Source organism: Electrophorus electricus, chromosome 3 (genome assembly GCF_041902795.1).
Source record: "Electrophorus electricus isolate QZ-2024a chromosome 3, ASM4190279v1, whole genome shotgun sequence".
NCBI lineage: Eukaryota > Metazoa > Chordata > Actinopteri > Gymnotiformes > Gymnotidae > Electrophorus > Electrophorus electricus.
The window spans coordinates 39,395,040-39,422,193 of NC_137499.1; the positions used below are offsets into that span (position 1 = coordinate 39,395,040).

Below are 27,154 nucleotides of genomic sequence, written 5' to 3' on the forward strand. Positions count from 1 at the left end.
TCAAGAGTAAGAGGTTTAAGGAGGTGGAGGGTTCAGGAGACAAGAAAAAAATCTTAAAAGGTTGTGTGGATCAGATGCTGATGATTAAAATTTTCCTCTGGTTTAGGATGACTTTTCAGAAGATACTTCCAGTGAGAAGTTGGAAAAAAGAAACTGGTATGATCTAAGGTCTGAATCTATGTGAGATTAATCTAAGTGAATCTAGGTGAGCGTTCCCCAACACTGGAATTTTATTATTAGCCTTGAATTAATTTTTTTAGTAGGAATAAAATGTTGAATGATTATGCTATTATCATTGTGTTAATGCCATTCCAACTAATACAATGCCATCCTAACTAACAATGTTTCTCATTTATGAATACATTTATTTTCCTCAACTAATTAAACCTCCGGATACTGTTATTTAAACACTCAGCCTAGTCTTGATGAGCATACTGAGAAGTAAAACACGAGTATCTTGAGCCTCCAATCTCCGTCTCCATGGGGGATACAGCTCCTTGATGGTGTTCATGTTGTAGCTAAGCATCTCAAGTATCACTATTGCTGTGGTGTATATCAGATGGTTGGTCTCACTGATGGTCACAGTAGTGATCGTCTATAGTGCCGCATTCACATCTTCCAGCAGCTATTCAGGAAGTTCACTTGGTCTTGGTAGTCAATGCTAGTGCTGTCCAGCTTAGCCATGATCTTCAATCTCAGGTCAGCAGCTGATGCTGATGATGATGATGGCATCTCCCTTCTGACCTCTCTTACTGGCTCCCCGTTGCCGTAGCATTTGTGTTGTACCTTGTAAATTTCTAGTGACCGCAATTGCTGCTTGCAGCTGTTGGAACACTGAGCTGCTAGTTGTTTTGCTGTTAGTCCAGATGTTCAGTTTTTAAGTATCCGTAGTTCCCACATCCTCTGCATATACCTTCTCACACTAGGGTTGCTTGTGTAGTAGCATTCCAACAGTCCTCTCTTCTTCACTCTCATCCATGATTGTCTTTTAGTTGTTCCAGTAGCCCACTTTTCATCATATTGCTTTGGTGCCCCAACATCTGACACAGATAACCCGGGTCTTGTTGATCCAGGTAACGTCCGAGTCAGTGTGACTCTCTTGTTCCTAACTCTTTATTGTTAGTGAGATAGACAGGTAGTGTTAAGGATCTCGCCTAAGGGACCACACTGGAGATGTTTGGTAGCACAAATACTCCTTGGTGCAGTACTCTGTAGGGTACATTGTATGTGAATCTGTGCTCTCTCACAAAGTATTCATAACCATCACTGTACTGTTTAATTAACCTAACTGTATGTCTGTGTCATGATTTGTATCCACAACGTTTTTATAACTGTACCTCACAATATGTATTCATAATAAATACATATGTATGTTTGTGAAACAATGCTGCAGTTTGATCTGACACTCAATAACAGCTTAAACTACATATTATTGCACTACTATCAGCTGATGAAGTCAGTCTTGTCGTGCCTCCCCATTAATGTGGAATTTTCATGGTTGGATGAAAAACCAATGTCCTGGTATAAATGGGGAGGAAAAACTATGAACCATGCAATTTACACAGTAGGATTATTGTGATTTTGCATAAAATCATAATATGCAAATTATTTCTTGAGGGGGGGGGACTTTGATTGAACTTTGAGGGGGAAAACTTTGGTCATGAAGCATATGATACAACTACTTTCAAATGAAGGAATTCATATGCTCTGTATTATTAAATATTCTTTCCTTCATTTAAAATAATTTCGCTCAACGTTTTATGGCTATGCTTGTTTCTCCTCTATATTTCTTCAGTCTATTTTGTACCATGTGTCCCAGGTCTCATGTCTTGCACCCTCTGACACATGTGACCAGGGTCTCCAAGTCCTCTTCCTCTCACTCTTTATCTTTACTTCACTTCTTTCCTGCTCCATTCTGCTGTCTTCTAAGATCAAAAACTAGGAGACGTTAGAAATATCCTGGATGTGTTACCTTTCTAACTTCGCAGGTTTTAAGTGGTAAACAAGTATTAATAGGAAATACTTGCATGATGCATGAACACATCTGGGAACAGACCTGAAACTCTGAAAAAAAATGTTTGTGTAGATCTCAAAAGCAAGTCCCATTAGTCAATCAGATAAAATCCACAATGGCTCTTCTAAGTAATTTCATTTTTTTTTTTGTCTTCCTGGATGGAATGTGTGCTGAGAATCACCTCCCTTGTGGTTGACCTTCTGAGAATTTCCAGATGTTTCTCCAAAGTACAAATGTGCTCCAGTGATGTTGTTACTTAACACACTAGGCCAGTCTCAATAGGTTTCCTCAACACTGGAATTCTATTATAACTGCAATGAAGATAAACCCATGAGAAAGAGAGGCTCCAGATGCAAGAGGTTATATCAAGTAGGCTAGAGCTGAATGGAGAGGTTTCCGCATCCTGAACGTAGCAAGGCAGAGATGGGGGAGCTGGTATGCACTCTAGGTCATGCCGGTTCAAGTGGAAAAGGAGGAGCAGAGTGCGGATGGGGGGCGGGTGTAGGCAACAGCTGTGTCTGTTTAGTACTCCAGCAAAGCGTATCGGGGATGACAGTGGGAAATAGAGGTGGCAGTGCTGGGATAGACGTGGTTTATAGGATCCGTGATTAGCCTTGTATTTGTTTTTTAGTAGGAATGAAATGTCGAAATATTATATTGTAATTTTGCTATAATGCTGTCCTAACGATATAATGCTGTCTCATTTATAAATACATTTCTTTTTCTTCACCTAACTAAACAATCAATCAGCATGGTCTTAATGAACATAATGAGAAGTAAATAGAAAGAAAATACGAGTGGCCTGAGCCACATGACGATTTAAAGTACTTAAATTCAAACATGCTTTTCGTTATTTTTCCAACCAAATCGTACAAGAAGATCCTCTTACACATGGTCTTCTCATTCGTTCTCCCAAATTGTGGAATAATGCACAAAATAATGTGAATGTGAAGGCTGCTTCTACCATCATAGCCTGTTCATAGCCTACATGATGGGAACTTTACAGTCCATGTTCTGATGTTGGAGAACCGCTTTCTCAGACCCTTGTTTGTATTAATCCTTTCCCCCAACATTACCCTTTTTTCCCAAACAACCTCTTGCTGAGACTTCTTAGTTCCATTCTCACGTGCAGTGGCGCGTGGTTTGACGTTGGTGACCAGATTCCTTTTTGCACTCGGTTTTAGCATGTGCTGGTGCTGAGAAGAGGTTATACTCAGGGAAAGTTTTTTAAATACACGCAGTACCTTCATTTTCATCTTTCAACATTACAATGAGCATCATAATGTCTCATTGTGGGGTCGAACCGTAGTATAGCTGGTATTTGCTACCCTCGTGAGGAGAAAAGGTGCAATAACACACCCTATAGCTCAGTATCTGTTCTGTTAAATGTGAAATAGTGGAGGTGGTTGTTATAGGCTGTAATATTATATGAAAACACAGACTGGGTCCAGGAACTGACCGGTAATTCACAGAATGTAGCTTATTATATAAAGTGTCTTGAACAATAGTAAAAAACAAAACAAAACAAAACAAAACAAAACAAAATAACAGCAGCAACAACAAAAAAACCCAGGGGAGTAGGCTTAACAGGAATAGTCTAAAACGTGCTTTTACCTTTAAGTAAAATATAAACGAATGCATTTCTTGGCCATAGTCCATCTTAACGCGTTAAAGTATGTGGACATATGATTTTGTGAACATGCTTCAAGCGAAACCTTTCAGTCAAGCAGCGTATGACAAAGATCATCCCAGACTGATATTCCGCTCGGAAATTCCCGTTGATGGACAGTCGGTTTTTGGCTTTAAAATGACGTCAGGCCTCCTCCAGTCAGGTGATACTGTGGGCGTGTTTACGTCGCTGATGTAAACACAGAAGGCGATTCTCATCAGGTAAATCGCAAGGCCGTAACGTCGAGGCGACTTTTATAAACCATTCTTAATCATCTATGCAACGCCTCGGTGGCGGTTATTGGTAGCCATGGACTTTTACATCAGTCTAAAGGTGAATTTCAGAGGAAACGCGAAGAGTTTTTTGCTGTCCGGATCCGAGACGAAGAGTTGGGAGTCTATGGAGGCCATGGTAAGCCGAGGATGTTCTAGTCATTTTGCGCACTCACCTTGATGGAGGCAGAGGGACCTATTTTTGATAAAGGCACAGGCCTGTGGCAACAAACTCGATATACTCACCGTCTCGGCCAGTTAATTTGTGTAATAACGCGATATTATAATAATAATCGCGTCTTATTGCCCTACATTTACTATGGCATATTACTGGGTATAATCCTACTTGCGTACGCGATGGCGGTTCGTAGCCGCTGACAGTTCCAGGTAAGCTGTCCCAGAGTTGGGTACATGCTGTTGCCCTGATGCTGTAAGACGACCTAACCACCTAAACTCGTGCAGAACTAGCCAACAGTTGGCGCTAAGTTGTTTTTAAAAATTAACGTCATGCTCTTCTTGTTATTTTAATGACGGCATCTGTTTAGTCTAAGTATCTGTAGTAGTACAGGGTATTTTGTTAATAGTATCGATCACTATCGACCGTTTATGGCCAACTAGTACTTGGGTTGGAGGGTTTTCTTAAATCATATGTAGCAAGTATTGGCCTTAATTCGCTCAGGCCTAACAGTCAGCAGCCAGTGAACCTTTATATCCGGTTGGACTGTTGTCAAGAAAACCGAATAACCAAAACCAGGCCCAAATAAAGCAATAAACGCCCACATTCTGGATTTCATCGTTTTGATGTTTAGGCTTTAGACGAGACGAAACGAAACGAAAGGACTAAATTACGTGTTTGACTTGAATAAAGCAGACTCGGGTGTGGTCCTGTTTTTAAAAGGCAGAACATTCCAGTTCATTCCAAAGATAACGTCAAGACCTATTCTGATTTGTAATGTCATGATATTCTAAAGGACATTTTTTTACCCTCCCTACCCCGCAGGTAAAGAGGTCTTTCGGTTTATGCAGTCTACAGTTAACATACTTTGATGAGGAAAATGAAGAGGTCAGTCTGTTGACAAAGTTTTCTCAACCATAGACTGTACTCTACATGAAAACCTCATATGCACACAATTTCATAATTTGAAAAATAACACATTTGTCAAATTGCTTATTTTTGTAAGATACATATTGACAGTGGTATTTTTGTTTGTTATAGGTATCAGTCAACAGCCAGTGTAAGTAATGCATTTCTATCCACAGTATAATCAAAAAGCACAAAAAGACTTTTATTTGTTTGGCTTGTGCAAGTAAATTAGTCATTCAAATGTTTCTTTTCAGTGGAGTACGAAGAGGCTCTTAAGGTAAACAACATCTGATGACCTACATTAATTTTGTCCTTGTTATATGATTATTCTTGCTAATTTTAACTTACCAAGTTAGCAACTTACTTGTTATTTGATCTATGCCAATTGCCACATTTTGTATATCTAGCCCCATTTCCATTTTGATTTGTGTAAATTCTCCTGCTACATATGTCCTACTCTCACTGCACGTGACCTACTCTCACTACATATGTCCTACTCTTACTAAACATGTCCTACTCCTATTACATATGTCCTATAAAAAGGTCTCGCACCTCAGTGACCTTTGTGTTGATCCCCCAGAGTGCAGCAAGACAGGGAAACAGGCTGCAGATGAACGTTTATGAGACCAGGGGCACCACTGGCAGAGTGCCCGGACCGGGACCGGGCCCGAGTCTGGGCCAGACCAAAGCAGGAACTCTGGCAGAGCCCAAGAAGGGCTTCCGCCCACCCCAGCACTGCCCAACGCTGGCACAGGTGGTGAGCCGAAAGGTTCAGGCAGCTGTGCCTGAGGAGGGTTCGGTAAGGATTCTTAAGCTACCGTTGTCTCAGCAACACTGATATGGCTGCTGCTGTTTCCATGGAAGCTGTCTCTAGGACACAGAATTAGGCAGCAACCAATGCCTTTGAGTCTCTCATAAATGTGGTATTAAAATCTGGTTCATTCAGTGTTGATGTCTTGAAACTGGCAAGATAATTAATTTTCTCACAAAGATACAGTATTTTATATTGCAACAAATTTGTCACTGGAAAATGAAAGGGAGTTAATTTATCTATAGTTCATAGGTTGAATGAGATGTGCTAAGTTTAATGTCATACTGTAAATATGTGTGTAATTCTTTCTTTTGTTCTTATGTAAGTGTGCTGATTTGTAGTTTCTGTTTTTTAAGGTGACTCTTAATGAGCTTAAGGGCAGTAAAGTGGAGGACAAGACGCCTCCTGCCTGGTTCACTTCATACATGGAAAAGGTAGGTGGATCTTAAAGGGTAGGTAGATCTTGAAAGGTGGCAGTTTTCCATATTTATCACATTTTCAGCTCTTGCGCAAACCCACTGATCATCATCTTGGTGATATTTATTTAAAAAAACTACATTGTCATATATCGTGTGTTTTTTAATTTCGTTTTTTTTCTTTTGGATCTTTACCCAATTTTATTGTCGCTAATTCCAGCCTGTTAGTTAGGTCTCCCTGTATTGTGTGGTTGCTACCATCTTGGACGGTAGGGTGCGTTTCCTCTGATTTAGGTAAACCTAGCCACTGCATCTCTACGAGCTGTGCTCATATAGCATGACAGGACAGTTTCAACATGCATGTAGGAGAACACTGATCACTTCATTCTGTGCAGCTGGGGTTGCAGAGTGCTGCACTGATGGACAAAGGCATGCAGGGAAAAGGAGACAGAAACTAGGTCGTTCTGCCCACTGAGAGAGTAGTGCCAATTAGACCTAAACTCTCTTATCCACGCATGCATCGTTTGTGGGATTCGTACTATCTCCTAATGACAGAGCGATACCCCAGACAGCTGCATTAGTGTTAAAAATAACATTCATCTCATTTTTCCACATCTGTGTAACCCCACCCTTCCCATCTTCAGTTCAAGGACCAGGTTGTCCGGGAGGCAGTGGAGAAGATCTGTAGGGAGTTTTCAGGCCAGTGCTGTATCCACAAGCCTGTGGGAGCTGAAACCCAGGTCCCTGAGGTGACGTCCTCCACCCTGCCAGGAGCCCCCAGCTCTGCCCCGGCCTGCAGCAGCTGCCGTGGGCAGACTGCAGGTGGAGGCTACCAATGCAGGTGAGGCTGCTGGAAGCGCTCTCCAGGCATTGGACTGATGGACCTGACCTTAGATCTTACTGCATGCAAAATGCTTTTGTTAAGGGAACACATGGTGTTGGGTGAATCTTTTCCAGGCTCTCTTGTTTTCATTAGACATGTGAAGCTGTTTTATAAAGGCAATTTTCTCCTTATTTGGAGTACGATTGTGTTGACGTAGTTTGATATTCCCCAGTGTGTGCACGTCCTGCACTCTATGTGAGCCTTGTAGCTTCTCACACGACCCCAGCCACAACCTGGTGCGGGCCAGAACCCCTCTGTCCATCCCTGAACATGGTTCGCCAGCTCCGGATCACAGCAGGTGCATTCCCCTATTTCCCCTGTCCCCCATATTACATAATCACACTCTTCTAACCCCCCCCCCCCTTTTTTTTTTTTCTTTTTTTAATTTTATTATTTTTTTTTTTTTAAGTAGCCTGCATACAAGTGTGTTCTTGCCGAGCTACTATGTATATTTGTGGAATAAAATCTACAAAAAAAAGCATACATCTCACTGCCTTTGTCATATACAATATATAATGAAGTCACACAGTTTAACCAGGCTCATGCACGCGTGCACGTTCAGGTTCTACAGGCGGGGGGACCGGAGCTTCCGCAAGGCGGAGAAGCAGCGTTTGAAGGCGGAGAAGCGGCAGCTGAAGGCGGAGGTGAAGGAGATCAGGAAGCAGCTGCGGATGGAGCGGAGGGGGCTGCAGTGGGGCCCCAGCGGAGACGGCAGCTCCTCCCCGGTCCTGCTACAGCCGCGTGCCACGCAAGCCAGCAGCCCAGAGTACGACCGCCCGCTCGCCCTCTCTACCATCAGCTCATAATGCCTGATTATCTAATAACCTCTGAGAAATGAACCATGAAAATCTTTCAGCCCACATCTTAAGCTGGCTGTTTGCGCTGTTTGTTCGACCGCTGCACCTCAGGCGTCCGAAGCGCCCGTGTCCCCTCGCTGTGCCCGCCATGACAGCACTGCTGCTAGACGAGAACCTGCCTGATGGGTCACGCCTGCGTCCAGGGGTCAAGTTCATCAAGTACTGGAAGATGAAGAACAGTGGCAGAATGTGCTGGAACTCGGAGACCAAAGTACACACAATGTGTCTCGCTCTCTCTCTCACTCCCTCTGTCTCTGTCTCTCTGTGTGCGTGTGCCACACACACACACGCGCGCGCACACACACACACACACTCAAACGAATATAAACACACATGCGCACACTAACATACTCACGTGCATGCAAATGCACTTACATGCACACTTTTATATAAAAGACACACAAATGCACTCACACGCATGTCCATAAATAGTTGCAAGAAAAAAGGTTGTGTGTTCTGACCTTAAAAGACTGAATTTCTCTACTGTCCTCATTTTCATATTTTCTGCTCTTTATATACATAAATTACTGTCATTAAAAACACATAAAATGTGAAAAGGTGTCACAGGCTCCTCTCAAGAAAGCAGCCTGAGTGTGGGTCCTCTGTGCCACTGCAGCTCAAGTTCATGTGGGGTAACCTGGCCGTGGGCTCAGGTGAGAGCTGGAGGGAGGTCCCTGTACCCATGCTGCAGTCCGGCCAGGTGGGCGTGATCAGTGTGGCCCTCTGTGCTCCGACCGTGGAGGGCACCTACACCTCCCACTGGCGCCTGGCACACAGAGGGGAGCAGTTTGGGCCGCGGGTGTGGTGCAGCATCGTCGTGGACCCACACGCTCCTACAGCCATCTCCGCTGATGGCCTGCTCATCTCTCCTTGTGCCACTCCTCAAGTAAGTCCATCAAAATAGCCTTTCTGTGCACTGTCACTGTTTCAGACTTGCAGGTGAGTTCTGCACATCTTAGAAATGGCATATTGTTAGTGGAGACCACTCCTTCAATTAATCCGTTATGGTTTGAAAAGTTAATGTGACTGTAGAAAGAGAAAGCTCTGAGATCCTGGGCTGGACTTATGCATTTTGCTAGAAGCCCAGCTCCAACCACTTACTGTGGGATCCAGAGTAGGCTTGTATCCATGGAGGCAGGAGAGTGGCAAGGTCAAGAACTCATCACAGAGTAGGGAGCTCCTCACAGCCGAGTAGGTTACTCCCCACAGAGTTGGGAACTGGCAAGTTGGGAGTATTAGCGTGAATGTAGGAGTCTAAGATGTGGTTTTCTCTCGAACGACAGTCACTGCGTTGGAGCTGAATCCTTTCCTTGTGCTTTCAGGAGAAATCAGCCCGTACCTTAGAGAGAGAAGAGAAGTGTCGAGCTGCAACCAGGGAACAGCTGCTCATTACAGTAGACCAGGACTGTGAGCAGGAATTCTACATTCCTTCAGTGGACCTCCTCACAGCCCAGGTATACCTCCTCAAACCTACTTCCACCTTAAACCTAAGGCTTGGCCAAAGTTTAGGCAGCCATCTTTGATAACCAAAATCACTTTCTTCCTTTGAAGGCTAAAGGTTTTACCATAAAGGGGGAAAGTTGTGTGGATGATAATGTAGTTACACACTGTACACCTTAGTTTGTAATTACTGTTATTTGATTTAAAAATAAGATTTTATAGCTTAACAATGTCATTTAAAGCAAGTAGCCTGAAGCTTTTTGATCATTGTTTTAGGTAAAATAGCTTCCATTAGGCTACTCATCAGTTACATTAGTCTTGTAACTTCAGTGCAAACTTAATAAAGTAAATGTCAAACACGGGGATCTGATCAACTACAGTTAGACTACACTTGGTGCAAAACTGTATGTATAGTGAATGAAGAGATACAGGGACTTATTCATAAAACTTCACAGTAACCATGCCATCCCAAGCAAAATATACAATACTGTATTTAATTATTCTTTCTAAAGTTACCATGGCAATGATTAGCACACCAGTGTCAACTTACCACTGCATTTAATTCACCTGTGCCCAAGGTAAAAGCCAATCAAAATTGACGTGTGAATGAGACCATGCATTATATGCTTAAAAATAGTTACCCTGTCTTCTGAGTGAGGAGATACAGTATTTCAGTCTAAAACGGAGAGTTGAGTGGTTCACAAATGTCTTCCATTGCAAAACGTTACTGCTCAGGTATAAAAAGTACCCAGATAACAATAGTAAAGCTAGAGATACTTTACTCAGACATTTGCTTTAAAGGTTAAGTCAGTCAAACCTCACTAGAGTGAGAAATGAAACGGATTTACTTTCATATGTACTCAGGTACTAGAAATCCAAAAATAGAAGTAGATGTATAATGAATTAGAGGTGTCACTACACCTCCAAAAAGAATGGGGTGAAATTTGAGTTATCATGTAGTTTGAAACAGTATAAATATTTAGACATATTTATGAGTAAATTTCTGGTGATTCTAAAAAATTATTTTGAAGTTTAATTTCTGATTTATAAACTTATTGAGAGTTCTTTCTCCATTCTCAGAATGTGGATGAAAGCTTCATCTTCTCTTTCTCTTATAGACAAAATCTTTGTTTTCTATAGGACTGGCAAAAACATACTTTGAGCACATGCATTATAATGCTGTGTTCTACTCAAAGCCTAATTCGAACCTTGGAATAAACCAGCACATTCTATGATACAGTAGCAAAAAGGCTACATGGAAGCTGGATAAAACCTGTGCTGCTCTTATTGGTACTAAAATGAATAAATAAACAAAGTTTTGCCTGTACTGGCACAAGTAGCATTAATAAGATAAACCAGAGAATGTGGGAATCTGGGGATGCTGGTTCATCACCTCTTTTTTAATCCTTTTTAATCCTGCTCTGATTTACAATAAACATCTTGGTTATTTTCTCCAGTACTTTCTGACAAACTAAACCATACTTTCAGCGTTATGTGTTTACAACTACAAAGCAATGTAAACTATAAAGTTATAACTATAAAACATGTCTCAATAAACCTTTTCATGAGCAACATCGTTGTTGGTTTGGCTGTGCTCATTATGCTGCCCTCAAATGTCTAATTGGCATCTGAGAGGAACGTCAAAAAATATCTTGGTATGGTAGCAGGATTGAGAGGTGCAACAGATGTTTAATAAATATAACTTACTAAATATAAAGTGTGTATTAGTGCTTTGCAGTAAGAACATTTACCGGACTAGTGAGCTATGGCACACCGCTCAGTGTTCCGTTGTGCTGTGTTCTGCTGGAGAATGTCCAACCCCTCAGCTGAAATGTAGATTTTGGTCGGTTTTGCTACATAGTCTGACTATCTGTCTGTTGGTTCTTGCCTTAAAATAAGTGCTTCAAGCAGTTAAGGAGAGTTTTGGCTAGATCTGCTGCTGTGAGCGGGGTTGGGCCAAACGCTCCCTCACCCCCTGTGGGATTGTGTAAGAATCACTTTGTATTTCATAAATCTAAACATGGTCAGAGAATACTGTTTCTTTGGATGTGTTTTGAAAAGGTAAGCTTTCACAAATGCAGTGCTAAGAGCAAATGAAATGTATTGAAGTAGAGTACAAATGCTTAAAAATGCTGCTGAAACAGAATAGCGACGTTTTTAAGGTACTTCATGACTTCTCTCCCTTAGTTGCCAATTGTCCCACTGGTTCCCCGTCTTCTCTTTGCCTGGTTTTACTCATTTGTACTGGATGTCCTCTTATCTGTCCGGGATCTCTAGGACTTGCTGTCATTTGAGCTGCTGGACATCAACATTGTACAGGAGCTGGAGAGTGTACCAAACAATACCCCAGCTGGTATGGATTTCCAACCACACTACAGGGCTTACACTCTTTATACACATTACACAGATGTTACGTAAGTACTGTCAGCTTCTCAGACTGTACAGCTTGTAATATGACATGTACATTGCTTGATGTAAATGTATTAAATTAAATTAAATTAAATTAAAATGGCAGTTTTAACCAAAGCGTTATAAACATGTGTTTATGTGACTGGAGATCAAGAAGAGATGATGCAGAGAGTAATGATAATTTTGAAGCCAAGAGGGTGAAATTTTAATCTAACTCCAGTAATCTCCATGGTTCTCTTATCCTGTTTGTATGTAGATCTTACTCCATGCATCTCCCCTCTGCCCCAAGATGCACTGCTTCAGGAAAAGGACCCTCTAGGGCTGGTCCAAGAAGAGGCAGAAGCCCAAGGAGTCAGTAGTATTCTGGGTAAGACAAACAAACTTGTGTTCATTGGTGCCAGTTGTGTTCACACTAAATATACATTTGTGGGTTTTTTTTTTTTTTTTTGTATTTTCAGATTAATTTAGTTTTGATTAGTTTGGATTTTAGATTAGTTTATTACCTAAAAGACAATTTTAACATCGCAGGTGTATATAGACAATTACATGTTTACGATTCAGAACCAACATCTGTACTTAATGTTGTACTGGGGTATTTAGGTAATGTTAACTAGCATTATTGCAAAGGGAAACAAATCCAAAAATTACTGCCACATGCAGAAGGATTCTGCTTGATAGGGTAATGATGCAATAGAGTAATGTTGTATGCTTGAATAAGATGGGGTTATTAATATAGTATGCTGGAAAAAGTAATAGAGTTTGCATGTAGGCTGTTACATGAAGTACCATGAATTACCACTCATATAACAACCTATATGACTGGTAACATACTTGGTGGGGTAGTTGGCAACACTGGCTCCAACTCATTCAATTATGTTTTTAGTTTATTGTAGCTTTGAGTGTACTAATGGTACTAATAAATCAGTTCATATCTCTAACATATTCTCCTGACTATAGCCTGAGAACCTCTAATAAAAATGTCAAAAATGTGGAGTTTGCGTTTAATTTAAAAAAAAAAAAATCAGTAGCAGAATTGGTAATCACAATAGTCCAGCTGCAAATTAAGTCTGATTTTTGTAGCAATCTACATGCTTTTATTTTAACAACTTGAATCAGCTTTTGTGGTATGTGGTACTTATCTGTGGTACCCTAACATTGCGGGTGTGTGAAGAGTTCTTGGCTACACAGGAGTTTCCTGTGGTATGGTTCCTGGTTGTGTGTGTTTTCAGATGTTACCCAGGGGCCTGAGTTGGGAGGGGTACCAGCGCAGGAGAAGGGAGAAGAGGACATCATTGGGCCTCGGTTTGCAAGCGAATCTGTGATTCGTTCTCTCACCTTGGGGGAGGTGCTAGACCCCAGCATACTTCACGGGAGATGCCCTAACAAAGGTCTGTTTGCAGACATTCTGCCAGTACCGTTACCATGCTGTTAAAGTTGTTTCCCAAAATGCCGTCTTTTCTGAGACTTGACTGACTGTGGTCTTCCCAGTGTTGCGCCCAGCACCCCAAGGCTCAGTGTCCCTTTGTGACTGGAAGTTGGAGAAGGTGGAGAAAGTGACGGACAGCAGGGAGGTCCCTGTCCTAGAACCACATAAAGCAGACAGCGGAGGTGTCCACATCACCCCACCTCACGCACCCACTGAGAGAACCCCAGCACCTACCCCACCCTTGACTGGACCTGGTGATCAGCTCACCAACGGTAACAGTGCTGCCTGAATTTACAAGAACGGAGTATGGATATGAATTTAGCGGCTAGGAGTCTGTAGCATTTGTGTTTATAGCAGTGCTTTGCACATTTTGTTGCTTTCTCTTGACTAACACACCCATTTTTACTCATGAAGGGGATAGAAATAAGCGGATGAGTCGAGTCACTGATATTGAGGGAGGTATGGGTATTGTTTGGAGCAGTGACCCTCGAGTGTGACTTGGGTAGTCAGCCTATTGTTTTCCTTCTGTGGTCAGATGAAGGGAGCGAGTCAGACATTGAGCGAATCTTGGTGGACCCGGCTGGTGGCGAGCGGTTTGAGGAAGAGGAGTCGGGGGAGAAGAAAAAGAAGAAGAAGAAAGAGAAGAAAAGTGGGGAAGAGGAGGGAGCGAAAGACGGGGAGGAAGAGGAGGAGAGCCGCAGCCGCACCTCCTCTGCCTCCTCCGAAGATTACATCATCATCCTGCCGGACTGCTTTGACACAAGCCGACCGCTGGGGGAGTCCATGTACAGCTCCGCCCTCTCCCAGCCCGGTGATGATGAGCCTGTCGGAATGGACCAGCCCGACCCGACCCTGACCCCGACCCTGACCCCGGAGCTCTGCTCAGCAGGCGACATGCACACGAGTATCAATGCTAATGACATGCTCTGTGCATCACAGACGCTGGACTCTGTGCCCCTCATTCCTGTGGTTGTAGTTACACCCAGGGCCTTGGACAAGTCCAGGTGTGTGTGCGGTGGGACTGGGGGTGGGGGTGGGGGTGAGCGGGGGGCAATACCTGCACTTTCAGCAGACGTTCTCAGAGGCTGGAGGAATGACACGTATGAGGTGTTCTACCTTGTGCAATTTGGCTTTTGTGAAATGTGTTCCCTGCAGCTCCAAGCCAGAGGAGGAGGCAGAACCAATAGAGACTCTACAGGATGCAGAATCACAGAAGCTAGAGGAGAAAGATGGCCAGGAACCTCATGGTACACACACACACACACACACACACACACACACACACACGATCATGAAATCATACTGCTGTGTTTTATCATTGTTTTTGCTGTTGTAGAGCCTGTGTCTGGTCTGTCTGAGCCTGGAAGCTCATGTACAACTGCTAATTCTGAGATCCAGGAGCTCAGGTAATGCAGGTTCCCCTGTGCTTCTGTGGTTTGTTTAGCATGTAGAGCAGCGTGCTATTAACATCAAAGTTAAGGGCTCGGTTCCCAGGGAGAACGGGTGACGTCACACTGAAAAACATGAAAGTCGCTCTAGATAAGAGCATTTGACAAATCCTGTGTAACGTAAATGGGTTCCGGACACAGAATTATAATCTTGCACCCTGAAATCGAGTTATGAGAATGAAATTTCCAAATACTATTGGGTGTGGACTGTAAATCATGTTTATTTCCTCTCTCACTCTCCTTTTCAACCCCTCTTTACAGGGCCAACAGTATCACCGGAGGCCTGGTGAAAGGGGCTCTCTCTGTGGCAGCCTCAGCCTATAAAGCCCTCTTTACTGGGCAGCCAGGCCCTTCCCAGGTCAGTGCATATTATGGGGAAATCCAATTACTGCAGATTCCTCGCATACTCCTGTGGCTAAAGGTGGCATGCACGTCTGTGACCTCATCTGCTCCCCGTAGCTCCCTGAGGAAGCAGCCACTCAGGACGCTATGATGGCGGTGCTAGTGGAGATGGGCTTCGGTGACAGGGCGCTGAACCAGCGGCTGCTGCAGAAACACGGGCGCAACCTGCTCGACGTGGTCAACGAGCTAGTGCACACGCAGGACAACGACTGGTACACCGCCCGCTACTGACGGCACTGTGGCATCGCCAACGGCTGTGCACCTCCTCCTACCCCCCCCCCCCCCCCCCCGCCGTGTGTGTTTATTATAGACCATAATCCTGAGTGTCTCCTTGAGCCAGATGAAGGGGTGCAAGGAAGATTACATGACAATGAATGGGGTTGGGGTCATGAGTAGAAAAAGTCATGAGCATTTAATTTCCTGAACACTAGCGTTCGTCCAAGGCCATCTTTGTTAATGTGGTTATATGGACCATAGTCACATCGTCATGGTCATGGGAGAAGACTGCTTAATGGAGAACCTTTGGAAAAACCTCTAAACCAGCAGAAAAACAAACAAAAAGAAAAAGAAGTGAAATTTGCTGAAAAATGTCTTGTCTTATGAGATTATATGATTTGTAGTGTGTTACTAGAATTTTATTTATGATATTGAACTATGAAAGGGGTTGTGTCACTACTTTAAACAGTAGCTGTTGCTTTAAAAAAAAAAAAGTCTTTTCTCAGTTTGCAGAAAGAAGAGGACGTTGCAGTTAGACTGAACTGTGTCTGAACCGCCAAGACTGCCTGTACTCTGACCATACTCTAAGGCTGGGAAGAGATGTGTGGGTAGCCTGCAGGTAGATTGCTGATGGCACTCAGCCAGCCATCTTGACGAAGTCTGCATGACTTTTAGGAATGTATAGCGCAGTCTGCTTTTATGTTGCTTGTGGGAAAAAAAAGCACTTTGGGATGAACCTCGTCAGTCTTGTGACATTTCCTGATCACCATTTCTAATACTCATTACATTCCTAATAATGGTTTCATATCAAACAGGGTTCTACAGGTGTGTTGGCTGCAGTGTGAAATGTTGCTATAGAAATGTGTTCTATCTGTTTTCTTGCTTTTGCCATGCCGTGGGTAAGCCTGCAGGTGTAGCTGACAAAGGGTGGAGTACTGTGAATAATGCCACGGCTCCGCCAGGAATGTGCCCCATTCCGGACACAGGCCTCCTAATGGGGCTGTCTAGCTCTGCATTCGGGAGAGGAATATACTCGGGAGACACATGGATCTAATGGAGTTATTAGTATATGCTCAGAAATTAACAGTAGTAACAATCGTGAAATATTTACACTTTTCTCCAGTTTTGAGGCTGAAAGTGTAGATATACTTGTAGCTAAGAAATTGTGCTCAGTCCAAAACAGAAAATTGACTTTAAATTAAAAATTGATATATATTTTGATAAATAATTAAATTTCTCTTCTACTTGAAATGTAAATGTACCTTAAGATAATTTTTCTTTCTTGGGAGATTTGAACCAACTTTGTGGAAGCAGCAAGCAAACAAGGAAAGCATCCCCCTAAGTGCTGTAATGTACATTCATTAACTTTGTAGGATATATCTGAGAAGCTCATTTATGTCAGAATTTTGTTAGTTTTACGTAAAAGTAGTAGGCTGTGTGAAGTGAGTAATCTCCTCTGGTCTGCTTTATCGACTTGTGTAGTGATTTTACGGCTTGCTACGACGGACGTGTGGATGCATTTGGGTTCCATGCCATCTCTCTACGACTGCTCACTCTTTCTTCAGCACCTTCTGTGTCTTCTGAGTTGTGTCTTCAGTGCGTGCTGGAGTGACTGGAAGTGCAAACAGACCAAAAGGATTTTGCTCTTGTGATTTTTAAAAGTTCTGTCAGCAGGTTTGTGGATGAAGGATGGCTGCATAGTAAATCAGATCATTATCTTCTTTATTTAACATACACCTGATGTATGAATCTAATAAATGTCACGGTAGCTCCACTTTGTCTGTCTTTTACTGTGCAGTTGTAGAACAAACAAGCTTTTGAGCAGAAAAAATAAAAGCGTAAATTAGAGGTTAACCCATGACCAGCCATCTATCTATGCTTAGGTAATGAAACCAGCATCTAGATGTCATGATATTGAATACAGTGCTGTACAGTGTATGAATATAAAAAGGTGGTCAAACTATACTGGAACATGTACTCCACTGAATCTGTTATATCGGTTATTTCAGCACATCTTGGAAGGTACTTTCTTGTTTATGCTATGGATACACTTCTATGCTATGTATGTTTTTCCAACGGAATGACAGCAAAAACAGAAACTACAGTCTTTTTATTTTGCTAACTTTTAGGACTCCCATCCCCATATACTCATTAAAACACACGATATGTCCTAAATGAATGTCACAATCATCTTCTAGCCAATCAAGAAAGGGCATTTTCCATGGCCATGATCTTATTTTTAAAACGTACCTTCCAAGTTATTCGAACTGAGTATTTACCCATTCAATTGTATAAAAGATTATTACAATGGACAAAAGTAGAAAGATATATTTCCCTCTGGAACCACATCATACACATTGTTAAATTCTGCCATTAGGACTCATTTATTACACATTACAAACTTGAAACATTTACCCAGTATGTAAGAATAACACATTGCCACACGCAACCATGGGCATTTTTTTTTGGCCTGTCTGTAGAACACACAGTTTTGTCCTCCTCGTATCTTTACACTGACGTGGCTGGAAGAAAACAAACAAAAATGTACAAACCAACAAAAACAGTTGCACAGTTAGTGCATGGAGAAAGGAAATGAAACACACAGTGGATGGGGTGAAAGTGGACAGATGGGCTTAGCAGGTGTTTAGAGGAACCGGTGCAAAAATCCATCTTATGTCTTATCACAGGTGTGTCTCTTCCCAAGTGTCTTATCCCAGGAAAACTGAGTACAGTTTTGGCCTGACACCACTTTATTAGTAACTGAAAGAAGTGTAATTTTGTCTGCAGTTGAGAATGCTTTGAAAGAAATACTTAAAAGAAATTAAAGTTCAATTAAAAATATATGCAGAGTAGAAACTGACGGCAGGGTTTTGTAATCTATAATCAAGTATGATCTCTGAAAGATGGAGTCTTATTGATCTTCAGAAATCTTTTCTATGACATAAGTTTGTTGGTTCCCTCTCAAACTAACACAAAAGCAGTTTCTTACTGTTTCAGTGTTCTCTAACAATTTGAATAAACACTGTCCAGTACCATATTCTGGGCCTCGATGTCGTCACTATCATCTGATTCTGCTGTGTAGCTGAAAATGACTTCCTCCTTGCCTGCTGTCATTTTTGGAGAATTGGCTTTCACGTTGGCATAGTCACTGTCATTTCGTCTCTCTGGGGCATAACCTCTGCAGTTCTTACTGCCATTTTCTGACTAACAGCTTCATTGATAAAACTGTCACCATCGGATTCATCTTGCTGGAAATGGTTTCTACCTACTTCAATGAGGAGTTGTGAACTTCACTATGTTAATGAGGAGGTGTGAACATTACTATGTTAATGAGGAGTTTTATCCATGGACCTTGTGTCAATAGATAACATCAGCATCAAAAACCTTTTAGTTAACTTGATAGGTTATTCAACAGCATGGTCTTATGATATATTGAATGACTTATTCTTGATCTTGTTACTACACATCTTCCACTTTAATTGCAGTATACTGTAAAGCCCTGATGTCTACAGAGCCAACAGTAATGTAGCTCCCATCTCTCTGAAAGCATTGCTTACCCCCCACAAAGTACACCCAGAACCATGTGTAGGAACTACAGATGTAAATCTGTTGGAAAAGCCTCCAGACTCCTGCACTGATTCTCATAAACACATAAATTACATGTAAACAACTTGTTTATTTATTTATTTGTAAAACTGTTGTTATTAATTTTCATTCTTAGTTTTTTGTTTTGGATTTTACAATTTTAAATCTGTAACAACTGAGAACTTTTTCTCACTAGTTGGAGTAGGAGATGGAATTCCATATATTATACACAAATTTAGTGATTCTGGCCATTATATGTCATACACATACACTATATGTCCTCCTTCCCAAATCCTCTGAGTGAACACTGATTTACAGATTTCTCAGTTCCTGAGGACTGAACACCTTCCAGCCTTGTTGGTTCTTGTCCCTGACCAATGTGGGCACTGGTAGGGGCCCTGAGAGCTCGGCCACATCACCTCTTCATGTCCCAGTCATCATCACACACTGTTCCCCACTGGTCATTACGGTAGATCTCCACTCTACCACAGCAGGCATAAGGAAAGTGTTTTCTGTGTGTCCTAATGTAGCATGCAAAACATTTCTGCAAAGGATGTCTGAAAAATAAAGATGCAACACTTACCAGCAAGCAAGAAAACATTAGGGGTACTGGTTCCTGAAAGAAAAAGACATTTCTTATTAAACCCATGATATAATAAGTGACGGACACGGTAACTTCACATTTAGTGGCTACAAATATTCAGATGTATCTTAATTTCCAAGACACAATCTCAATATTGTTGCATTAATTACTGTTGTTTGTTATAACTATTATGTTTCAGTTACTTGTGTTCAGAGACACAGTGCTCCACATATAGACCAGGGCAGAGAATTTAATTTTCTTCTATCAGGAAGATTGAAGATAAGATTATGCAAATAGAAATGATGGAATGTTAGAAATTTAGACTAATGAGTTAGACATACACACTTAAAGAAAACAAACACACTAACACACACACACACACACACACACAAATATATGACAGTGATGTTAATTGCAAATAGATATATTTTAATATACTGACATTATTTTTCTGTTTGCGTTTATCTTTTCTTATCACTCAATTATTTATTATTGCCATGATCCTTACTTTGTTGTTCTAATCATTATTATTATTATTTAGTAATTAATTAATTAATCTGACTGGTATCTGTATGTCCCTCCGAGGCATGACTCCTTTTGACTCATAAGCTATACACTCACCGACCATTTTATTAGATGTACCTCGCTAGTATCAGGTTGGATTCACTTTTTCCTTCAGAACTGAGTTAATTCTTCATGGCATAGATTCAGCAAGGTGCTGGAAAATATTTCTCAGAGATTTTGGTCCCAAGAAGATAGGCAGCAAAAAAACAGAGAAAGGACAAGGATGCCATATAGGTGAAGTATAATTAATGGAGAGAGGAACAAGTGAAAGGTGTGTTAAATGAGTACAAGGAGATGATGGAAGCAGGACAGAAACCCAAACTTTACTTTTTAGCAAGACAATCCAAGGTTTGGTACTTGATGTGCACTAAAGTGCAACTGTGAGCTCGCTATCGCTTGGATGAGCCTTGGGAGCCGCCAAGAAGGTTCTGTGTCTGTATGTTCCTCCAGACCTCCCGGACCTGCTGCTGAATGCCATAGCCATGCCTCCGGACCTCCTGGACCCACTGCTGAACGCCGTAGCTGCGCATCTGGACCTCCTGGTCCTGCCGTTGTCTGCCTCAGCTGAGCCCTTGAAACTCTCGAACCTGCTGTGGGTCATAGCTGCTACACTACTGGACCCCCAGCCAGGCTCTGTTCCCACTGTAGAGGACGCTGCTCTTCCTATACCTGTCTCTGGCGCAGAGGTTGTCACCCTGCCAGTTCCTGTTCCTGGTGCAAAGGACGCTATACCGCCTGTTTCTGTTCATATTACCAGTGTGGAAGACACCGTGCTCCTGCTTCCTGTCCCTGGCGTGGAAGACACCACTCATTCTGCTCTTGTTCTTGTTCCTGGAGTGGAGGAAACCGCTCTGCCTGTCCCCGCACCTCGTGCCAGGCCTGTCCCCATGATTGCTCCTCAAGACTCCCTTGTGCCCCTAATAGCTCCTAACAGCGCCTCTTGAAATGCTTAGGACTCCTTCGGCCACACCTCGCAGCTGGCCTGTGACCCTTAAGGCCTCTTCGTCAGCCTCCCGGACCCCTATGACTCCTTTCTCTATGCCTGGTGTTTACCTTGTGACTCCTATGCTACCTGGGTCTGCTGCTCCAGCCCCAATAACCACCCTGATGTCTGCTCTTATTGTTTTCTCAGCTCCTGTTCCTAGTTTTGTTCATGTTCCTATCCATACATCCATGCCTGTTTATGTTCCTATGGTGAGACCTGTTACCCTGCCTTGTGGTATCAGTGTTCCATTACTTGTTCCAGTACCTGTACCCATGCCAGTTGTGTCTTTGTTGTACTGAAAATACTTACCTCTGTCTTTACTTCCGTTCCTGTCTCCATTCCCACAGCTATACCTCATACCAACGTTTCTCTTCTTGTCTCTGTGCCCGCCTCCTATTCCAGCCACGTCGCTGGTCATACTCCCTTTCCCCGTCTTGTTTCTTTCCCTCGATCTGCCCCGACTCCTATGCCTGTCTGTAGTCCTGCCCCTGTCCCTATTTCTTTGTTTACTCCTTGTGTGCCTCAGGTTTCTGTGTCCAGGTCGGCTTCCTCAACATCCATAGTTCTGTTTCCTGTCCGTCATCCCTAGCTCCCCCTTTTGGTCCTGCTCTGTGTCCTGCCTGAACTCCTGCCTTTGTTCCTATTCCTGGTTTCTGTGGTTTTCAGTTCCTTTGTCTGTGACTGTTCCAGTTTCTGCCCCTGTGCCTGTCTGTGTGTCCGTTCTGGTGCCCCTTGTTTGTTTTTGCATTTTGTTTTTCTTTGTTGCTTTTCCTTGTCCTTCCTCTCATCACTTTTGTTGTCCTCAGTCTTTCTGTTATGGGTTTTGTTCCTGGTTCTTGTTCTGAGCTTCCCAGTTTCTGTATCCATCCCTTTGTCTGCTCCTGTGGAGTCTCCTGTTTCTGTCTGTTTTTGTGTCTTGTCTGGGTCCTGTCCCTGCTCCATGTCTTGCCCATCCTGCTTGTGGGTGTCTCATCCTAGTCCTGTTTTTGCATTAGGTGTTCTGGTTTTTGCATGCCCCATTGTTGCGTGTTTTAGTCAGGGGTTCTGTCACGAATGGCCACCCTCCTGGTGTCCCTTTTTCCATGGTTTCCCTGTCGCGTCTCTGTTTTCCTTTACTTCCTAGTTGTTCCATACCTTGGTTGCGTTTGCTTGGCCCCCTGTCTGTTTTTCCATGCCTGTTATTGCTTTCACCTGTGTCTGGTTTAGAGTTAATTAGTTCATACATTTAAACCCTGGCTGGTGCCCTGTGTCTCTGCTGTTCAATGAATGACTGAATATAGGTTTTTACTCTGTGCCTTTGTGTTTCTTCTAGCTTTCTTGTTCGTTAGCCTCCGAGTTCTTCCTAGCATCTGTTATAGCCTGCTTCACCTGTTTGGCTTCGTGTGTTTGTTTGTTTATCATGTATCCCCGCAGACCTGAGCGTTCCCCGTTTCCCTGGCAACCGAGTCACTTCCGGGTTTTCAACCGTCTCCATGGTTCCCTGTCGCTTCTCGCTTCCCCTTTATCCCCAGCTGTTCCTAGTTTGTCCCTAATTGTGGTCCTATGTAAACCTTGTTCCTGGGTCTCTAGTATATCGGTCACTGTTTAGGTATATCCCGCTTGATCGCATTCCTCGTTCCTATGTATTTTCTCCCCGTGCTCCCTGTTTAGTTACCCTCGCTGTCTATGTTGCTTTCCTTGTTTAGTTTTCTTCTGTTTGCTTGTCTGTTCTACTGTCTCTTTGTGTTTTTGTCTACGCTGCTTTCTCCATTAATATTTGCTTGTTTGATTCCGCTCTCTTTCGTCGTTCGCTATTCTCCCATCGCTTCGCTTCTGTTTGTTTCCTCTGAATATATATGCAAGTGTTATCTGGTTTTCTTTGAAGTTATCACTTATGTTTTTTGTCTTGGTTGTTGTTTGTCTATAGTATGCAGTCCAGTTCAGTGTTCTCCCTGCGTGTACTACTTTAATGCATCTTCGCTGTTCTCCGTTCATGTTTCCTTAATGTTTACTTCCCTGCTTCCCTAGTTCTCGCTCTCACCCTGTTAGCCTGTTACTCTTATGTTATCCTCTTTGTTATATTCTGTATTGTTAGTCTGTGTCTGTTATTAAACATATTTATTTATTTTATCCCGTCTATTATGGATTCCTTATGTAATTCAGTTCTCTCATGTCCGAGGCGCCGGCACTCAGCTAGTGTGTTCGCTCATCACCTCTCCAACGTTACACTATAGTTACGGGGTGCATTGTGCATGCGTGGTTTCTGCTATTTGGAAGCAGGTATAATGTAAAAACAAATATGGAGGTTACATCACTGCATTTGGAACAGCACAACAGCTTTTAATTTAGCCTTCTTAAATGTGACGGTGAAGACAAGGTCTGGTTGTAAATCAAAACTGTATGTAATCGAATCTGAGTCAACACCGAGACCAAATGTTGGATAGACCAAGAACAATTAAAAAATAAAAAATAAAAAAATCATAATATGCAAAGTAAAAAGAAGGAAAAAGTTTGCATCACCGTATATCAAAGAAAATAAATATTAGATTCTGTTATATTTTGTATGTCAAGTATAACAATGATGTAAAGATGCCCAAACAGAACACGTATTGCATCTGAGACAGAAAGTTCAGACCAGAATCCACCAGAGCCAAACTGTAATGCGGACATTGTGTGGTCCAGCTGCGGCCATGCAGATGATGATCATGACCAAGGTAACTACTGTCATCCACTGCTTGAGGCTCACCTATCAGACAGAATGCTCGCAGATGTAAATGCAGCAATAAGCACAATACCAACAACCTGTATAACTAAAACCAACAAACTGGTATATACCACTGCTATAGTTATGCTCAAGATCCTAGAATACAGAATACAAGCAACAGGCCACTTCCTCTGTGCCCCTTGAAACCAAGATAAAGCCAACTCGAAGTCAGCAAAATGACAGATCTTCAGAAGGGCATAAAGATCAAAGGTGGGGCCTGGTTACAGAAGAAATACAATGGGTGGCCCATAACTTAAGATCTAGTCCGGTAAACAAAGATCGAGGTCAAAAGAAAGGTCAAGACGCTTTTTATTGTCTTTCTAGCTATAAAAATAAAAAAATAAATAATGTTCTTCCAGGACCGTGGTGCAGTACAAAAGGAAAACATAAGTGTAAACAATAAATATGAAATACAAGACCAATGTTAACATATAGGCAACACCAACCAGTGTACTATAGTATGGCATTTTAACACATATGCATATAGCATACAGCAGTCACTGAGGTAACAGCCAGTACACTCATTTCAGAACACAGTATTGTTACATGGAGTACCATATTTCTTAAACATTTATTGTAAGTCTCTGGGAGTTGAGGCATCTGATTGCAGGGGGAAGAAACTGTTGCACAGTATGGCTGAAACACCCAAATGTTTTATACCTCTTCTGAGACTGTAAGATAGAGTTTGTTTGAGTGGTGTGTGGGTTCATCTATAATACTGGTAGCATTGCAATAGCAGCATGTGTTGTGAATGTCCATGATGGAGGGGAGAGAGACCCTGGGGACCTTTTTGGCTGTTCTTACAATTCTTCTCATGGTTTTACAGTCTGAGTTCCCAAACCAGGCAGTGAAGCAGCTGCTCAGGATGCTCTCTATGTTAGAACATAGTGAGGATAGTGGTAGGGGGATGAACTAGAAGTAGGAATTACTGCTGGGCTTGCTTGGCTATGGAGCTGGTATTGAGGGTCCAGGTGAGGTTCTCTGCTAGGTGTACACCAACAAACTTGGTACTTCTACAAAGCTTCTACAAAGTTTCTACAAAGCTCCTTTGATTTCTACAAAGGCGCCATCGATATTGAATGGAGATTGATCACCGTGTACTTTCCTAAAGTCATCCACCATCTCTTTAGTGTTTTCCACATTCAGAGACAGTTTCTTGACTTTACCACTGCACTTCCTCTCAGCATGCTGACTCATCATCCTGCTGATGAGACCCCCCACAGTCTTGTCATCAGTGAACTTGATGAGGTGTTTCAAGCTGTGCATCGCTGCACAGTTTTGGGTCAGTAGAGTGAACAACAACACACAATGGACTGAGCACACAACACTATGGGTAACAGTGCTCAGTGTGGTGGTGGTGGAGACATTGATCCTGATCCAGACTGATGGGGATTTCCCAGTCAGAAAGTCCAGGATCCAGACACAGAGGGAGGAGTTCAGATCCTGCAGTCTTAGCTTTTCAACCAGACACTGAGGAATGATGGGTGTTGAAGGCTGAACTGCAGTCTATGAACAGCATTCTAATGTATGTGTCTTTTTGTTCAGATGGATAAGGGTCAGATGAAGAGTGGGGGCAACTGCATCATCTGTTGAATGGCTGGGACGATATGTGAACTACAGATAAACAGCACTGGTGTCCAGTCTGCAGAGAGACACAAAAGAAGAGGCAGACAAAAGTTAAATGATATCTTCACCAATCAACCATCCAAACTGTACTCCCAGTTTCAGTGTAACAGAACCCTGACTGTGGATCTACCCAGAGCAGAAACAGAACAGTACTGAAAAAGCATGTGGTAGAATGAAGCATCACATAATACCACTGTGGGTAAGCTCACCAGCTCAGTGGGTAAGAGAACTCAGAACAGAGCACCACAGTCTCCCTGAGTAGGAACCAATCAGCATTACACCAGCAGATATCCAAGAGTAGGTCAGAAACATAAAGAATTGAGAAGCCCCACGACCTGACATGACCCATGATTGATGGCTAAAGAAACTTAACAATTGTGCATGACCAACTAGCAGGACAAATGAACAGAAGGCAGGACAGTAATGGTCTAGAAAGACCCCAGCAAGAGCCAAAAATACAAATACAGACCATTACCATGCCTGTCCACACCTTGGAGTTTCCTGTCAGGAATACTAGCCACCAAGCTAGATAAATGTATATGTGCACTGGTGAGAAGAGGACAGGTAACAACACCAAGGGCTCAAAGCATCACATCCTGACAGATAGAGCTGTCCATTAGGATTCAAAGACCAGACAGACCACCCTCTGGATTCACTATATTGGCACACACCTGGATGCTCAAAAGCCCTGAATAAAGCCCTGAATAAAGCCCTGAATAAAGTCAATAAGACCATAAGGTCTTTCAATGGAACACAGGAGGATGACAGTAGAAGCAATTTCAAAGATAATTGCCCTGGTCACTTAAAGTGTGGTATACACCAGGGAGATTCACTGTCCCTATTGCTGATCTGCATAGGCCTGAATCTTCTCATCCAGTTCAGCAGGGTGTTTACTAATACTTTATACTTAACATTGTACTTGTGTTAGTATGCATTTTTTATGCTTGAGGCCCTTTGAAGCTTCTTCACTACATGTTTACACTGGTCCATCTGATGGATGGTTTCAGAAAGCTATGCTTGTACCAGGAAAATGAACCGTGCAGGGCAGAGGTAGTCGCAGACTAGAGCTAGTCCCCAGCATGAGAGACACCGCCCGTCCTGATCCAGTCCCAGTCCCCGACGCGACAGACGCCACCCGTCCTGAGCCAGTCCCAGTCCCCGGCACGACAGATGCCGCCCGTCCTGAGCCTGTTCCTGGTGTGAGAGAGACGCCGCCCGTCCTGAGCCTGTTTCCGGCATAGTGGAACCTGCCAATTCTGGCATAGTGGAACCTGCCAATTCTGTGGATGCCGCCAGTTCTGTTTCCCGTGTCAAGTCCGTTCCTGTAGCTGCGCCCCCAGACCTGCCGCTGACTGTCAAAGCCATGCATCCAGACCTCCTGGACCTGCTGCTGAATGCTGCATCACCGGACCTGCCAGTTCCTGTTCCTGTAGAGGAAGGCCGTGTCACCAGATGAGCCAGTTCTTGTTCCTGGAGTGGAGGAGGCCACTCATGTCTGCATGCCTCGTGCCAGGCCTGTCCCCGTGGTTGCTCCTCGAGACTTCCCTGTGCCCCCCAATGGTTGCTACAGGTGTGCCTCCAAAGACGTTTAGGACTCCTTCAGCCACACCTCGCAGCGAGCCAGTGACCCTTAAGACCTCTCCGTCAGCCTCCCGGACACCTACGGTTCCTGTGTCCACACCATTTACCCTTCCTGTACCTTCTCTGCCCCTTGAGGCTGC

At 43.0% G+C, this 27,154-nt stretch overlaps 1 protein-coding gene and 1 long non-coding RNA gene across 9 annotated transcripts; one reads left to right on the top strand and one right to left on the bottom strand.

Moving 5' to 3' along the window:
* Positions 1-3,852: 3,852 nt before the first annotated feature.
* On the top strand, positions 3,853-17,121 carry nbr1b (NBR1 autophagy cargo receptor b). 7 transcript variants are annotated; one of them, XR_003411011.3, is made up of 23 exons: positions 3,854-4,094; positions 4,956-5,018; positions 5,172-5,190; positions 5,294-5,316; positions 5,620-5,838; positions 6,207-6,284; positions 6,911-7,107; positions 7,322-7,447; positions 7,712-7,915; positions 8,058-8,217; positions 8,623-8,892; positions 9,329-9,460; positions 11,724-11,799; positions 12,112-12,222; positions 13,085-13,243; positions 13,344-13,553; positions 13,817-14,285; positions 14,437-14,528; positions 14,618-14,687; positions 14,991-15,087; positions 15,189-15,343; positions 15,854-15,966; positions 16,830-16,866. XR_003411011.3 is itself a non-coding variant. In XM_027015691.3 (22 exons), exons 1-22 carry the CDS (start codon positions 3,993-3,995, stop codon positions 15,897-15,899), a joined length of 3,078 nt encoding a protein of 1,025 aa, XP_026871492.2. In that variant the 5' UTR covers positions 3,854-3,992; the 3' UTR covers positions 15,900-17,121. The 7 variants fall into 7 exon arrangements, 5 of the variants coding, with proteins under 5 accessions (XP_081567698.1, XP_026871492.2, XP_081567696.1 ...); XR_014122926.1 differs by having other exon boundaries at positions 15,189-15,966; XM_027015691.3 differs by having other exon boundaries at positions 15,854-17,121.
* Positions 17,122-17,717: 596 nt separating this feature from the next.
* On the bottom strand, positions 17,718-22,435 carry LOC145657074 (uncharacterized). Of its 2 annotated transcripts, none has more exons than XR_014122927.1 (3): positions 21,374-22,435; positions 19,516-19,548; positions 17,718-19,414 (listed from the first exon to the last, which is right to left on the bottom strand). It is a non-coding gene; the product is annotated as an uncharacterized LOC145657074 (long non-coding RNA). The 2 variants fall into 2 exon arrangements; XR_014122928.1 differs by having other exon boundaries at positions 20,137-22,435.
* Between the last annotated feature and the right edge of the window lie 4,719 nt (positions 22,436-27,154).

Bases quoted from the DNA above. Each gene is read 5' to 3' on its own strand.
- nbr1b (XM_081711570.1), top strand. From the start codon at position 3,993: ATGGACTTTTACATCAGTCTAAAGGTGAATTTCAGAGGAAACGCGAAG. The intron at 7,448-7,711 runs GTGCATTCCCCT...GTGCACGTTCAG, and splicing joins CCAGCTCCGGATCACAGCAG to GTTCTACAGGCGGGGGGACC. The intron at 12,223-13,084 runs GTAAGACAAACA...GTGTGTTTTCAG, and splicing joins AGGAGTCAGTAGTATTCTGG to ATGTTACCCAGGGGCCTGAG.